General features: G+C 37.0%; 1 protein-coding gene across 1 annotated transcript in view; it reads left to right on the top strand.

Annotated features, from left to right (window-relative positions):
- Positions 1–15,724, top strand: part of MINPP1 (multiple inositol-polyphosphate phosphatase 1) — a 37,494-nt gene that overhangs the window by 9,963 nt on the left and 11,807 nt on the right. The window contains exon 5 of the mRNA XM_010832222.1: positions 5,485–5,618. Within this exon, the coding sequence (XP_010830524.1) occupies positions 5,485–5,618 (134 nt within the window). The remainder of the gene's footprint in view (positions 1–5,484; positions 5,619–15,724) is intronic.

Raw genomic sequence — 15,724 nt, 5'->3', positions numbered from 1 at the left:
TCCCTACTTTCTTCAATTTAAGTCTGAATTTGGTAATAAGGTGTTCATGATCTGAGGCACAGTCAGCTCCCGGTCTTGTTTTTGTTGACTGTATAGAGCTTCTCCATCTTTAGCTGCAAAGAATATAATCAGTCTGATTTTGGTGTTGACCATCTGGTGATGTCCATGTGTAGAGTCTTCTCTTGTGTTGTTGGAAGAGGGTGTTTGCTATGACCAGTGCATTTTCTTGGCAAAACTCTCTTAGTCTTTGCCCTGCTTCATTCCATATGCCAAGGCCAAATTTGCCTGTTACTCCAGGTGTTTCTTGACTTCCTACTTTTGCATTCCAGTCCCCTATAATGAAAAGGACATCTTTTTTGGGTGTTAGTTCTAAAAGGTCTTGTAGGTCTTCATAGAACTGTTCAAGTTCAGCTTCTTCACCGTTACTGGTTGGGGCATAGACTTGGATTACTGTGATATTGAATGGTTTGCCTTGGAAACAAAGAGAGATCATTCTGTCGTTTTTGAGATTGCATCCAAGTACTGCATATCGGACTCTTTTGTTGACCATGATGGCTACTCCATTTCTTGTAAGGGATTCCTGCCCACAGTAGTAGATATAATGGTCATCTGAGTTAAATTCACCCATTCCAGTCCATTTTAGTTTGCTGATTCCTAGAATGTCGACGTTTTCTCTTGCCATCTCTTGTTTGACCACTTCCAATTTGCCTTGATTCATGGACCTGGCATTCCAGGTTCCTATGCAATATTGCTCTTTACAGCATCCGACCTTGCTTCTATCACCAGTCACATCCACAACTGGGTATTGTTTTTGCTTTGGCTCCATCCCTTCATTCTTTCTGGAGTTATTTCTCCATTGATCTCCAGTAGCATATTGGGCACCTACTGACCTGGGGAGTTCCTTTTCAGTATCCTATCATTTTGCCTTTTCATACTGTTCATGGGGTTCTCAAGGCAAGAATATTGAAGTGGTTTGCCATTCCCTTCTCCAGTGGACCACATTCTGTCAGACCTCTCCACATTGACTCGCCTGTCTTGGGTGGCCCCACGGGCATGGCTTAGTTTCATTGAGTTAAACAAGGCTGTGGTCCTAGTGTGATTAGATTTACTGGTTTTCTGTGAGTATGGTTTCAGTGTGTCTGCCCTCTGATGCCCTCTTGCAACACCTACCGTCTTACTTGGGTTTCTCTTACCTTGGACATGGGGTATCTCTTCACAGCTGCTCCAGCAAGGCGCAGCTGCTGCTCCTTACCTTGGACGAGGGGTATCTCCTCAGCACCAGCCCTCCTGACCTTGAACGTGGAATAGCTCCTCTAGGCCCTCCTGCGCCCGCTAATATAATCCAAATTCTTCTTTTTATAGGGTGAATGTATTTCCAAAGTTCAGAGACGATGAATGGATTTCCAATACCTATTCTTTTATGAAATTTTCATAATATATTAAGTTCTGTGCTCTACCTGGTGATGGCAGTAATTCATCTACAGTTTCTGCCCGCGTAATTGGTATTCCCTTTCTTTCCGCTTCATTCATATGGGTTCTTTGTAGAAGCCAAACTATTTTTGGAGCTGTTCCAATGTGTATTTCTATCTTTAGGCTTCTTCCCATATCTTTTTTTTTCTCATTTTGTACTTTCTTTTTTTAAATGATTATTTTCTTAAGTCTTTAGAATTCATGATACTATATTTAATTATAGTTTTCATTTGCTCTGTAGAATTTCTAGGGTGAGTGGGCTTTTTTTCTGGCTGTTTTATCTGTGTAGCTGTCTTGTTTTTAATTTGTATGTTTGTGTAGACACCAGCACCTTTTTAATTACTCATCTTTGCAATGAGTTCAGCTTTTACTTCTCAAGTGGCCAATAGGGATGAGCCTATTGGTTCAGAGATAAATAGTGTTCCTTACAATTTAGAGTTTTTCTCTGAGATTCTTTGCAGTACACTTCATGTAGAGATGGATGGTCAGTATGTTTCCTGTAATGGTGTTATACTCTGTCCAGGGAGGCTCCTGTTAGACTTCATTGTTTTGAGCAAGGATTGCTGGATTTACTTCCACAAGTGTACCGTGTGCTTTGAGGATCTGTCTTCTGCTGGTTTTATCTGAGATGTTGTGTTTGATTTTTACTGCATTTGGCAGTCCGTCCTCATTTATGGTGGTGGCTCAGGATTTCTAATTTCTTTGAAAGGAACATTTGCCTTTCTCTTTCTGATTCTTGTTTTTTAGAGTGATTTCTGAGAGAAGAGAGCAGATATATCTGTATATTTTCTAGTTAAGAGCACGTTCAGTTTTTCATTATAAAATATGTTTGGCATAGTCACCAGTAGTTATCCTTACCAAGTTAAGAAAATTTCTGTTTCTTGTCTACTAAAACTTTCTATTTGTTTATTGTTTTTAAAATTAAGAATGTGCTGGATTTCTGGCATCTAGGAAGATGATTATTTTTTCTTCTTTAATCTTCTAGCATAGTTAATTACATTAGTACATTTTCTAGTATTGAATTGTGATTTTTTCGTAAGATAGATTCTTTTATTGACTGATTTTTCTCCTAGTTAATATTATATTTCTTGTTTCTTCATGTATTTCTAGTAATTTATTAGATAATGGACACTGTGAATGTTACGGTGTTGAATACCTGGATTTTGTCTTTTAAGTGTTGAATTTTGTTTTATTCTGCAGTTAAGTTACTTGTGGATCAGTTTTATCCTTTTGAAGCTTTATTCTCCTGAGTTTCAAGTTCTAGACCTGACCTTACAAAACTCAGACACAAGACTTTACTTATACACGTCTTTACTGTTAAAGTATGACCCTTTGGCGTCCAGATTGAAATCCTGGATCTCTTGGTATCTGTGGAGCTCTCTACTTAAGCTGCTTGGAACGTGAATATCTCCTAGCCTTGTGCTAGCTCTGCAGTTGATCAGCTTACAAATCCCATAACATTCGCAACATAATCAAGGGGATTCCCCCCTGCCACTTCCATGATTTTTGGAGTTCTTTTTCTGTGTAGCTTCTTCCTCTCTTCTCTAACCTTCTAATTCCAGTCACTTCAGACTTACTAAACTCTGAGTACTGACTTCTTGACTCAGCAAGACTGCTGCATTCTGCCTGACATTCTTTTCCCTGTGTCAGTTTCAGAGTGCCTCTTCTTTTTCATTTCTGATACTATTTTTGTTTCATTTCTTGAGAAGATTTGGCAAAACTTTGTCTAATTCTTTTTATTTTAATTAAAAAATTTTTTACTTTTTCCTTTTGTTAACTTTTTTATTTAATTACCTCTTTAGCAACCCACTCCAGTATTCTTGCCTGGAGAATCCCATGGACAGAGGAGCTTTGTAGGCTACAGTCCATGGGGTAGTAAAGAGTTGGACACGACTGAGCGACTTCACTTTCACTTTTAGTATTTGTTGAGTTTTGTTTTTAGTACATGGCACTGGCCTGTCCTTGCTCTTGGTTTTAAACTTACAGCTAGCACTTAATTTCTCTAGGGACTTTTCTGGGAAGAATGGCTCATATCGGCCACATGGTCTTCTCTTGTACCTCTTTTGGATTGCAACTTTTTATCCTCCACTTTTGGTGTTAGATCAAATGATACATGAATACAAGTTTTAACATTCAGATAAAGGCCACCTTAATCACCAACTCCAGGTTAAGAGGTCTCCACAGAAAATCTATCGTTCTTGTCAGTTTAATGTGTACTTTTCAATCTTTTAATATGTGTATTTTGGTAGTAAACGGTATTGTACTGTATTTATTCTACTTTTTTTCTTTAACAAATGTCTTTTACAAAAATACAGAAATTCACAAAACAATTGGCATTTATTGAATACTGTCTGTGTGCTAAGGGCATTTTTGAGGACTTGGCACAATTCTGAGGAGGTGCTGGAACTCTCAGCAGATAATGAAGTAAATCTCAACTAAATTATGGAATGTGTCCAAGATTTCAAAACTGAAAAGAGATCCAGCATTTTTAATAGATCTGTAAAAGGCATAAGGCTCCAAACATTGAAAATAACTGCATAAATTATAGCTTTCAATTACTTCTTAGGAAAATGAAAAAAAAAGATTAATATATTCCACTACTAGTCCACACTTAAGATGTCAGCAGGCCTGGTCTCCTCTGAGAGCTGTAAGAGAAGGATCTGTTCCAGACCTTTTTCACTGGCTCACATATGACCATCTTCTATACGTATCTGTGTCCCATCCTTCCCCCCATCTTGCTCTTCTCTCCTTACCAACAATAGTTAAACAACATACACTGGGCTACATAAAAAAAACCCAGTAGAGTAAGAATACTCTGGCCATGACAGGTTCAGAAATGCCTGATATTGCCCCATCACACTAAAATGGGCTTCCCCGGTGGCTCAGGGGTAAAGAATCCACCTGCCAGTGCAGGAGCTACAGGAGACACAGGTTTGATTCCTAGGTCGAAAAGATCCCCTGAAAGATGAAATGGCATCTCCAGTATTCTTGCTGAGATAATCCCATGGACAGAGGAGCTTGGTGGGCTACAGTCCATAGGGTCACAAAGAGTTGGACATGACTGAGCAACTGAGCATGCTTGCACACTTTAACAGTAGTTGGTGGTCTGATCTATTGCCTGCGGTGAGGCCAACAAGTATTTATTATTCTTAACCAGCTGTTCTCATTCAGCATTATGTCTTGGAGATCTTTCCATATCAGTTCATGTAGATCTATAAATAATCTCATAGTATCCATAGTATGTGTATATTATAGTTTAATTATCTACCTCTTAATGAAGTTTAGGTATTTCCAGAATTTTTTTTTTTTGGTTCCTATAAGCATTGCTATTCTAAGATATTCTTGTACATTGTCTCTCATGTTCCTCTGTGATTATTATAAGAAATGGAATTAATAGGTCTTAGAGATGTGTGTCTTTTGTCAGTTTGTCCTTTAGAATGTTTTAATATATTAATTCATTCCTTCTAGTACCAATTTCCCATAATCTTGGTCTACTTTTATTGCTGTTCTTATTACTGTTTTTGGTTGCTTGAACCAAAGTAACTCATTTTCTATCTGGTTTCTACCTTCCTAAAATTCTTTAAAATTCCTGACTCACTGTGAGCAACTTTCTGTGCTATAATGAATATTTTTCTATTTATGTTTTCTTTTTTCTGTTTCTATCTTTGCTATGATCTTAATATAATTTTAGAAGAGAAGGGAGGCATGCACCTGTCTTTATCCCACTCTTCTGAACTGTCAAGGATGCTGGGATTGTTGGCTGTGAATACTGCTGACTTGCTCTTTCATGTCAGTCTCTACATTCCCATTCAGGTTTGTGTCTCAGTGTAAATCTCTGGGTCTCACCCTTAAATACTTGAAATGTAAATAAAAACTTTGTAACTGCTAAGATTCTCCTGTACTTTGTGTAGAATAGTGATTAAACAATGTAACCTTTTCTGAGAGATCATTATTAAATCAGAAAATCTGTTATATTAATAAAAATGTAATGATGTCTGAAATTTTTATTTTTAGGTTTTAGAATATTTAAATGATCTGAAACAATATTGGAAAAGAGGATATGGGTATTCTATTAACAGTCGATCCAGCTGCACCCTGTTTCAGGATATCTTTCAGCACTTGGACAAAGCAGTTAAACAGAAACAACGGTAAAAACTTTTAAAAACTTTTTAAAACAGGATTAAAGCCATTAATTAAGCTTCTGGAAAATGTTTTATGATGGGTGATTTTTAAAAATAGATTTTGCTTTTATGTTTTTAAAAAATAATTATACTTAACAAAAAATTAGATGACCTATGTAAGTTATAAAGCATGTACATCCTCCATTCAACCCAAGAACTGGAGCATTAGTGATTGCATTTGTCTATTTATGTATTTCTCCATGATTTCATTTTCCACTCTCCCCTGGCCCTGTTTACTTCCTATCCCCTTTGCAGACTATTCCCCATTTGGTTCATACTATTCCTTAGTCTCCGTAAAATTTTTTTTATTATGAATGTATCTGTGCCCAAATGACATGCTTAGTTTTGCTTAGAGACATATGCTTACTGTGTTTTGGGATTGTTTCTTTCCCCCTCCAACATTACATTTATAATATTTATCATGTTGTTACATATACTATAGTTTATTCATTTTTACTAGAGTACAGTATTCAGTGATGTTCAATATTCAGTAAGTAAATACCATAGTTTATATCATCTTGTCACTGAGCGTTTGGGTAGTTTCTAATTTTTGCCATATTTTAAATAGTGAAATTGTACATGATTTCTGATATGAATTTTTCTAAATTTTTATTTTAAATGAGAGTTTCTCATCAAAAAGTCTTTTTAACATTCATACTTCTCAAAGTTTAAAAATACTTTTCATAATTTGAACCTTTGATAGAATCTAAACTGTTTGACAAATATGACTCCATGAAAGCTTATATATTCATAGTTGGAAATGAAAATCTTGTAGTAAAAGATTGTGACAGAAAGACTGAAGATGATACATTTGATTGAGTTTGTGGTATTAAGTTTTATATACATATAGATATAGAGAGAAATTGTGTGTGTGTGTGTGTGTGTGCGGATGACTTTAGTTGGTGAACTTTCTGTGGATTAGATGGGAGTTAGGGAAGAAAACCAGATTTAGTACACGTGGTTCCTAATTCATGATTTATGATGATGGTTTGACTTGAAAGTTTTTGACTTTATGATGGTGCAAAAATGATACACATTCAGTAGAAGCTATACTTTTCCCAGGCTAGCTCTCTGCAGTGTGATACGCTCATACTGCTGGGCATCGGCAGTCTGCTGCAGCTCTCAGTCAGCTGCAACTCTCAGTCAGTAACTCAGTCACAAGCAAAACACTGCCAATATTCTTAAAACCATTTTAGACCCACACAGCCATGCTGTGTTTCACTTTCAGTACAGTGTTTAATGTGAGATATTCAGCACTTTATTATAAAGTAGGCTTTGTCTTAGGTGATTCTGCTCAACTGTAGGCTAATGTTAGCATTTTGAACACATTTAAAGTAGGGTAGATTTGAGGAGACTCCAGGAAATAGCAGGACAGGGAAGCCTGGCTTGCTGCAGTTCATGGGGTCACAAAGAGTCAGACACGACTAAACAATTGTACAACAAAAGGTAAGCTGTGATGTTTGGTAGGTTTCTGACTGGATGTTTTCAGTTTAATGAAGTGTTTATTGAGATGTAACCCCATCATAAGTGGAGAAAGAGTTGTACTTAGTTTCTGCTACCAAACACTTTTTTGGTAGCAGAAACAAAATAGTCAAGGCAAGTTCCCTCTTTAAGATAGGTATTAATTTCTTTCCTACTTGGTTTTATGAATGTTTTAAAACCCTTAAACTTTATGAGATAACAGACCTTTGCTGTTTTTTCATTGTTTAAGGTTTATCTCATTGATGAATGTGAGGTATGGAAAACTTAAAATTGTGTCTGAAAGATTCTAAATAACTTCTGCAAAATTTGCTGTTACAACTTGTTACCAGATTCAAAGCTTAAATAAGATATTTATTGTTGGTATTTTAAAAATGAGCATTTCTGTACACTAAAAACTACAAAGCATTACAGAGAGAAATTAAAAATAACCCAAATAAATCCAGAGATATACTATCTTTATAGATTGGAAGATTCAGATTGATCATCTGTAGACTGACTACAATCCCTGTCATAATTGCAGTGGATCTCTTTGTAGAAATTGAGAAGCTTATTCTAAAATCTATACAGAAATGCAGAGGCTCTAGAAGAGCTAAAACAATTTTGAAAAAGCAAAAGGACTTAATAAATACCTGACTTTAAAACTTATTATAAAATTATAGCCATAAACAGACGGATCAATATAATCAAGTCAAGAAGTAAATTCTGATATATATGGTCAGTTTTTTGCACAGATGCCAAGGTAATGTGTTGGCGTCCTTTCAGCAAATGGTGCTGAACAGTTGGAAACCCATATGTTAAAAAAATGACACTCAGACCCTTCCCCACACGATACAGAAAAATAGGTTATAGACTTGTATAAAATCTAGAATTAGAAAACTTCTAGAAGAAAATGTAGGATCAAGCAGCAAGGATATATTGTGCAGCACAGGAAAACATAGCCATTATTTTGTAATAATTTAGAGTATAATCTTTAAAACTATTGAATCACTGTTATACACTTGAAACTAATATAGTTGTACTACAGTTTTTAAAGAGAAACAAACAAAATGTAGGATCAATGACCTGGATTTAAAAGCTAAAACTATGAAACTCTTAGAAGAAAACATAGTAGTAGGTCTTCACCATCTTGGATTAGGCAATGACTTCTTAGATACAGAAACAAATGCATAATCCATTTAAAAAAAATAGAAATGAACTTCATCAAAATTAAAAATCTTTGTGCTTCAAAAAGAAAAGCACTATTTGGAAACTGAGAAGACAGGCAACAGACTTGGAGAAAATAGTTGCAAACCATATATATGTGATTAAGGATTTGAGTCCAAAATATATTTAAAAAGTTACATCTCAATGGTAAGGTGACACATAATCCAATTTTGAAAAGGGGCAAAAATTTAAACAGATACTTTACTAAAGAAAGATCTGTGGATGGGAAATAAGCATGTGAAAAGATACTAATAAACTATCTGATAATATCGTTAGATATTAAAATCACAGTGCTGCTGCTGCTAAGTTGCTTCAGTCGTGTCCGATTCAGTGCGACCCCGTAGATGGCAGCCCAACAGGCTCCCCCTTCCCTGGGATTCTCCAGGCAAGAACACTGGAGTGGGTTGCCATTTCCTTCTCCGATGCGTGAAAGTGAAAAGTGAAAGTGAAGTCGCTCAGTTGTGTCCGACTCTTAGCAACCCCGTGGACTGCAGTCTGTCAGGCTCCTCCGTCCATGGGAGCTTCCAGACAAGAGTACTGGAGTGGGTTGCCATTGCTTTCTCCAAAATCACAATGAAATACCGCTTATACCCCTAAGTTGGCTGTAAAATAAGAGAAAAAAATATATATGTTGGTCTCTGCCCCGGGTTCTTGACATTGGGCTCCTGAAACCATTGTACTGTCTCGGGTGGTAAGAGTGTCTTTTGTTCTGAGATGACTGGATGGCTCCAGGATGATGGTTGTTCACTGGAAATAACAAGCCATAATTAGAAGCTTGGAATTTTCAGCCTCATCCTCCCGCTGCCCCCAATCACCATCACCATTCCCCACAGTTCTCTTGAGAAGGGAGAAGGGCTGGAAATGGAGTTAATGATCAGTCATGCCTGCGAGGTTCACGGGACTTCTGTGGTGGTGAACAAGTAGAACAGTTGAGAAAGAGGCATGTCTGGAAGGGACATGGAAGCTCTGTGCCCCTTCCCACTTACCTTTCCCTGTACTCCTTTTCCATCTGGATGTTCATCTGTGTCTTTTATGATACCCTTTTATAGTAAACTGGTAAGTGCAAATTAGTATTTTCCTGACTTTGTGAGCCAGTCTAGCAAATTAAACCTAAGGGGATCATGAGAGCCTTCTGTCTGTGGCCATATTGGATAGAAGTTGTGGGTGACCTAGGTGAAGACCTGCTACTTACAGTTGGCGCCTGAAGTAGGGGCAGTCTTGTGGGACTGAGCCCTTAGCCTGTGGGAGATAATGTGTAGAAGAGCCACCTGGTGTCACAGAGTATTGCCTAGTGTGGGAAAAACCCTGCACATATGGTAACCAGAGGGGTCAGAAACATTAGGAATGAGAGGAAATGAGAAACATAGGAGGAAAGGACTAGAAGTATTTTTCCTATTCACTGGCTAAAATAAGAAAAAATTTTTTAAATTTTTCTTAAGTGTTGGTAAGGTGTGAAGCAATTGGAAACCTTATGCATTTTTGGTGGGAAAGTAAAATTGTTTAAAAAGAATCTTTTTAAACATATACCTTGTATGCGATTTATATTAAAATGAAATTCCAGGTTTAGTTTATTTTGTTATGCTTTGCTTATCTTACCCACAAGTGAAGTACAGCGGGGAAAAAAATTGCAATGGACTGACTATTCCATTATGTTAGGTAATAGCTAGTTGTGTTTTTTTATCTACTCAGAAGCTAATGAGACTAATTTTCATGTCATGGATGTCTTGTTGAATGGGATGCGGTAGTATGGAAGCCATGGGATGTAGTAGGCAGATGCTTAGATTTGGTTTTGAGTCCTGGTTCTACTCTATTGATGCTGCAGATTCCTCACTTTTGAAAAGGGGAATTATTGTCCTGACTCACAGGGTTGTTAATCAAGTGAGATAATTTCTATTAAAACACTTAGTATAATGTAGGATACAGATATGGTATTGTTACTGTATGTGAGAGCTCTCTGGTCAAACATGTCCTTAATGTCTTTGTCAGACATTCACATACCTTTCCTCTCCCTGCTGCCATGATTCAAATATTAGAAACAGATACTTTCTAGTAGTTAACCTCTTCCAATTTTCATGTTCTTGAGCTCATTCCTTAAATTAAATCCCTTTCCATCAGCAGGATAGAGAACATTTTTACTCCTTTTGGAGGATTACTCTTGTATTAGTGAATTGAAAAGAAGATTCATTCAACAGTATTTTAAACATCTACTGTGATATATGTCAGGCAGTATCATATGAGCTGGACAGAGTCATTGTACTTGTGACTCTTAACAATATAGAGAAAATAGAAATGTATAAAAAAGCCATGGGTTGTGATATAACTATTTATGTAAGATTGTAAAACAGTATGGTTATTCCCTTGTGGTCCAGTTGGGAAATAATCTGCCTGCAATGTAGGAGACTGGGTAAAACAGTAGTAAAGTTAAAGGAAGGAGAACTTGACCTTGTAAGACAAATTTTCTTTGGCCACTGCCTCCTTTTCTAGCTAAGGAAAGAAAGTTAGCACTTATTGTGAAGAAACGGGCAGATACTTTGCAGCCTGGTTTTCTCTATACTAAAAGACTGATTAGGGATTTTTAAATTTGTTTAACTGCATCAAGATGAAATCTTAAACAGGTAAAGGGAAAAATTGAATTTACAGACTTCTGTCAGATTGCTTTCCAGAAAACAGGGTGATACTAACCAATTTTATTAGCAGTGCCAAAATTTAGGATACTTCTCAAGAAAACCAATATATGCTCAGTACAGAGAGAATAATAGGTTTAAAAACCCCAAAACTAATAGACTATTTTTTAGAACACTTTTAGGTTTACAACAAAAATGGGTGGAAATACAAAGTTCCCATGTTCTATCCCTTCCCTCACAGACATAGCCTTCTCCACTACTAATGTCACACACCAGTGTGGTATCATAATAATATTTTAACAGAATATTTTATATTTGTATTTTTTATGAACTGTTCTATCAAAATATTATTTTACTTAATGACTTTCTTGTATTTGCATTTAGAGTTTATACTGAGTGTGTTTATATATGTATTTGTATATATATACAGAAACAATATTTATCCTTGATATTATCTGAAGAAATGTCTTCACTCATTTCTACAGTTCTGAGGCTATTTTTGCTTTCTCCATCCCTCCTCCACCCCGTATTGAGATAGTACTATGTACACAGGTTGTGATTTTTTTTTGTTATCTTTTTATAGTAATGTTAAATCAAAGGTATTCTTCAATGTTTCTGAATACTTTTCAACATTATTCTTATAGCGTGATTTTACTTCACAGAAAACATTGGAGATTGTAAATAATGTTAATTGATAAGTATCAACATTTTGGTTAAATATAACCAGTCCTCCAGATCCATGGTCCTTGACACTTATTAGGATCTTGACCTTATTTTCCTTCTTAAACCATCACTACAGTCATGGGATTAAAGTTAAAACCAGTAACTTTAGTATTTAAGCAAATTTAAACAGCTGTTGCTGTTTAAAGAGCTGTGGTTAGAAAAGCAGGTTAAACTTACTGAATAAGTAAGGTTTATTTGCATTTTATTCTACTTTCCCATTCCCCATTGTCTGTTAGTATATTTTTATTTTTAATTGAGATTCAGTAAGTCACTTCCTAGTTTTTCAAAGAAAGGTTTATATTCCGAACTGTATAATTGCTTACCTCATGAGATCTTCCATTTTGTCAGGGATACTCTCAGATACGAGAATTAATTATTGTAAATATGTGTTACAGTGAATTAATTCTTGTAAATATGTGTTATAGCAAATTAATTCTTGTAAATATATGTTACAGTCATTAAATAGCTCTCATTAATCTTTTTTGAACCTTTGCATTCACTATTGAATAAGGGTATGACTTCTGAAGATTGTGTAGTTCCCTGTGTTAACCTAAGATGGCAGTATTGAAATGAAAGTATAGTGGCACCAAGCGATTACTTAGCCCATTGTAACCAGGGAGCTTTGTCTTTTGAAGTTCTTAGAAGTGTACGCAGATTCTAAATTCTCAGAACTTGTTACTGTTGCGAAGTTCTTGTTCCATGAGTTTAACTAGGTAGCACAGACTCTTCTAGTGCTAGTTGTTGAAAGATACTGGCTAAAATAAGGTAAAAGTTAATATAACTAGCCTGGCTATGCTTTGAATTCAAATTCAACTGTCCATTTGTCTTTTGGAAAGACATGTTTTGGCTTTCAGTGGACTGTAGGTCTGTGATGGCTAGAACTTTATTTCCCTGGTCTGTCCTCAGTGTCTAGAACACGCCTGCGATGCAGTTGGTGCTTAGTGTATAATGAAGGAATATCCACAGTTTATAGTCATTTATCCTCCTAGGCATCTAAGCCGCAATCCTGTGTATTATTCTTGCCTCTCTCTCCCTCACCTTCTACATCTACTCACCATAATGTGGTATTTTGTTGTTGTTGTTTTATCTTCACATCAGGTTCTTTTACTTTTCTTCACCTCCACGGCTTCCACCTCAACTCAAACTAATATTGTCTCTCTTTTTGATTCTAGCAGTTACCTCCTAAGTGCTTCCCTGATTTTAGTTTTACTTCTACTCAGATTCAATACAGCTAATTATGTAGGCAATGGAAGGTATATCCAAAGATGAAGATATTTAAATTATTGTCTCAAGGCACTCATGTCCTATTTTGGAGCATATCTATCTAACAGCACTAAAACGGGTAAAAAACAATACGGAAGAAGAATTGATTTGAACCGTTGCGGGGTGGTAAAGCCTTTATGGGAGCAGGAGTCTTTGAGGTTGGTCATATCAACCCTTAACACTTAACTTTATGAAATATAATTGATGTGAAATAAACAGCACATATTTAAAGTACACAACTTGATAAGTTTTTATACAGCCATGAAACTATCCCCGTAATCAAGATAATGAACTATCCATTGCATGCAAAAATGTCTTTGTGACTCTTTCTAAGATAGTTCCCACCCCTCATTCCCAGGCTGATCCACTGATCTGCTTTCTGTCACTATAGATTATTTTGTATTTTCTAGAATTTTATATGAGGGAACCTTATAGGATGTATGTGTACATTTTTTAGGGGTTTGGCTTCTTTTCATGTAGCATAATGGTTATAAGATTCATTTGTGTTTTGAGTATCAGTCAAATGACTCAGACATTTGACATCAGTCAAATGAATGAGACAATAAATTATTAATAATTTAATAATTCCATTTCATTTAGTATTTTACTTGTTGTTCAGTCGCTCAGTCATGTCTGACTCTTTGCAACTCTATGACCTGCAGCATGCCAGGCTTCCCTGTCCTTCACTGTCTCCTGGAGTTTGCTCACACTCATTTCCATTGAGTTGATGATGCCATCCAGCCATCTCATCCTCTGTCGCCTCCTTCTCTTCCTGCCCTCAATCTTTCCCAGCATCAAGGTCTTTTCCACTGAGTCAGTTCTTCGCATCAGGTGGCCAGCTTCAACATCAGTCCTTCCAGTGAATATTCAGGACTGATTTCCTTTAGGACTGACTGGTTTGATTTCCATGCTGTCCAAGGGACTGTCAACAGCCTTCTCCAGCACCACAGTTTGAAAGCATCAGTTCTTGGGTGCTCAGCCTTCTTTGTCATCCAGCTCTCACATCCACACATGACTACTGAGAAAACCATAGTTTTGACTATACAGAGTTTTGTCAGCAAAGTGATGTCTCTGCTAGGTTTATCATAGCTTTTCTTCCAAGGAACATGCATCTTTTAAGTATTTTACTTGGTGTTCCATTATATGGATATAATGGATTTGTTTATCCAATTTGTTTATCCATTCTCTTTATGGTAGGCATTTGGGTCATTTACAGTTTGAGGCTACTACAAATAAGGCTGCTGTGAACATTTGTGGTCTTTGCATGAACATATGCTTTCAGTTCTTTTGGATAATTAATGCACTGGAAGGACTGATGCTGAAGCTGGAGCTTTAGTACTTTGGCCACCTGATGCAAAGAGCTGACTCTTTGGGAAAGACCCTGATGATGGGAAAGATTGAGGGCAGGAGGAGAAGGGGATGACAGAAGAAGAGATGGTTGGATGGCATCACCAGCTCAATGGACATGAGTTTGAGCAAACAACAGGAGATAGTGAAGGACCAGGAAGCCTGGTGAGTCGGACAGGTCTGAATGACTGAAAACAACAACAAAACCCAGAGATGGAATAGCTGAGTCATATGTAGGTGCATGTTTAACTTCTTTAGAAACTGCCAAACTCTCCCCACCGGTGTGTGAGTTACAGTTATTCTATTTCCTGGCCAACACTTGGTATGGTAGGTATTTAATACTTTTAATTTTAGCCATTCTCATGGGTGTGTTGGAGCACTTCATTGTAGTTTTAGTTTCATTTCCCTAAAAATTAGTGTTGGAGGACGGATGGAATGAAAAATGCCAACCAAACTGAGAAGTCATCTTGAAAGTGAAACAAAAGGAGGGCAGCTTCATGTAATCAGTGGATCGATTTATTATAGAATAACTTACAAGGTGGGATCAGGATCAGGCAGACAATGATCTGGAAGCATTCACAGCTGTACTTGGCACTGCTAATTGGGCATTGGGACAGTTTTACAGTTAACCTAGGATATGAGGGTACAGGCTTGGATATAGGATGCATATTTCTAAGTCAAGACTAACAGATAGGGTAACTAGTCTCCTGGACGCTGGAAATATATCAGTGGAAGTTTTTATTGTTTGGGGACTAACAGAGCATTGAGGCCACCTGGTCCTCATGATTATTAAACAATATCTTAAATGACAAAACCCTCAATGGCAGAGAAGTGATTCAATCAGTCAATCAATTCAGTCACTCAGTCGTGTCTGACTCTTTGTGACCCCATGAACCGCAGCATACCAGGCCTCCCTGTCCATCACCAACTCCCAGAGTCCACCCAAACCCATGTCCATTTAGTCAGTGATGACATCCAACCATCTCATCCTCTGTTGTCCCCTTCCCTTCTTGCCCTCAATCTTTCCCAGCATCAGGGTCTTTTCAAATGAGTCAGCTCTTTGCATCAGGTGGCCAAAGTATTAGAGTTTCAGCTTCAACATCAGTCCTTCCAATGAACACCCAGGACTGATCTCCTTTAGGATGGACTGGTTGGATCCCCTTGCAGTCCAAGGGATTCTCAAGAGTCTTCTCCAACACCACAGTTCAACAGCATCAATTCTTCTGCACTCAGCTTTCTTTATAGTCCAACTCTCACATCGATACATGATCACTGGAAAAACCATAGCCTTGACTAGATGGACCTTTGTTGACAAAGGCCAACAAAGTAATGTCTCTGCTTTTTAATATGCTGTCTAGATTGGTCATAACTTTCCTTCCAAGGAGTAAGCGTCTTTTAATTTCATGGCGGCAGTCACCATCTGCAGTGATT

Source organism: Bison bison, unplaced genomic scaffold (genome assembly GCF_000754665.1).
Source record: "Bison bison bison isolate TAMUID 2011002044 unplaced genomic scaffold, Bison_UMD1.0 scf7180017860456, whole genome shotgun sequence".
Lineage (NCBI taxonomy): Eukaryota > Metazoa > Chordata > Mammalia > Artiodactyla > Bovidae > Bison > Bison bison.
Note: the sequence above shows the minus strand (reverse complement) of the source record. Positions and strands in the feature narration are given on the sequence as shown.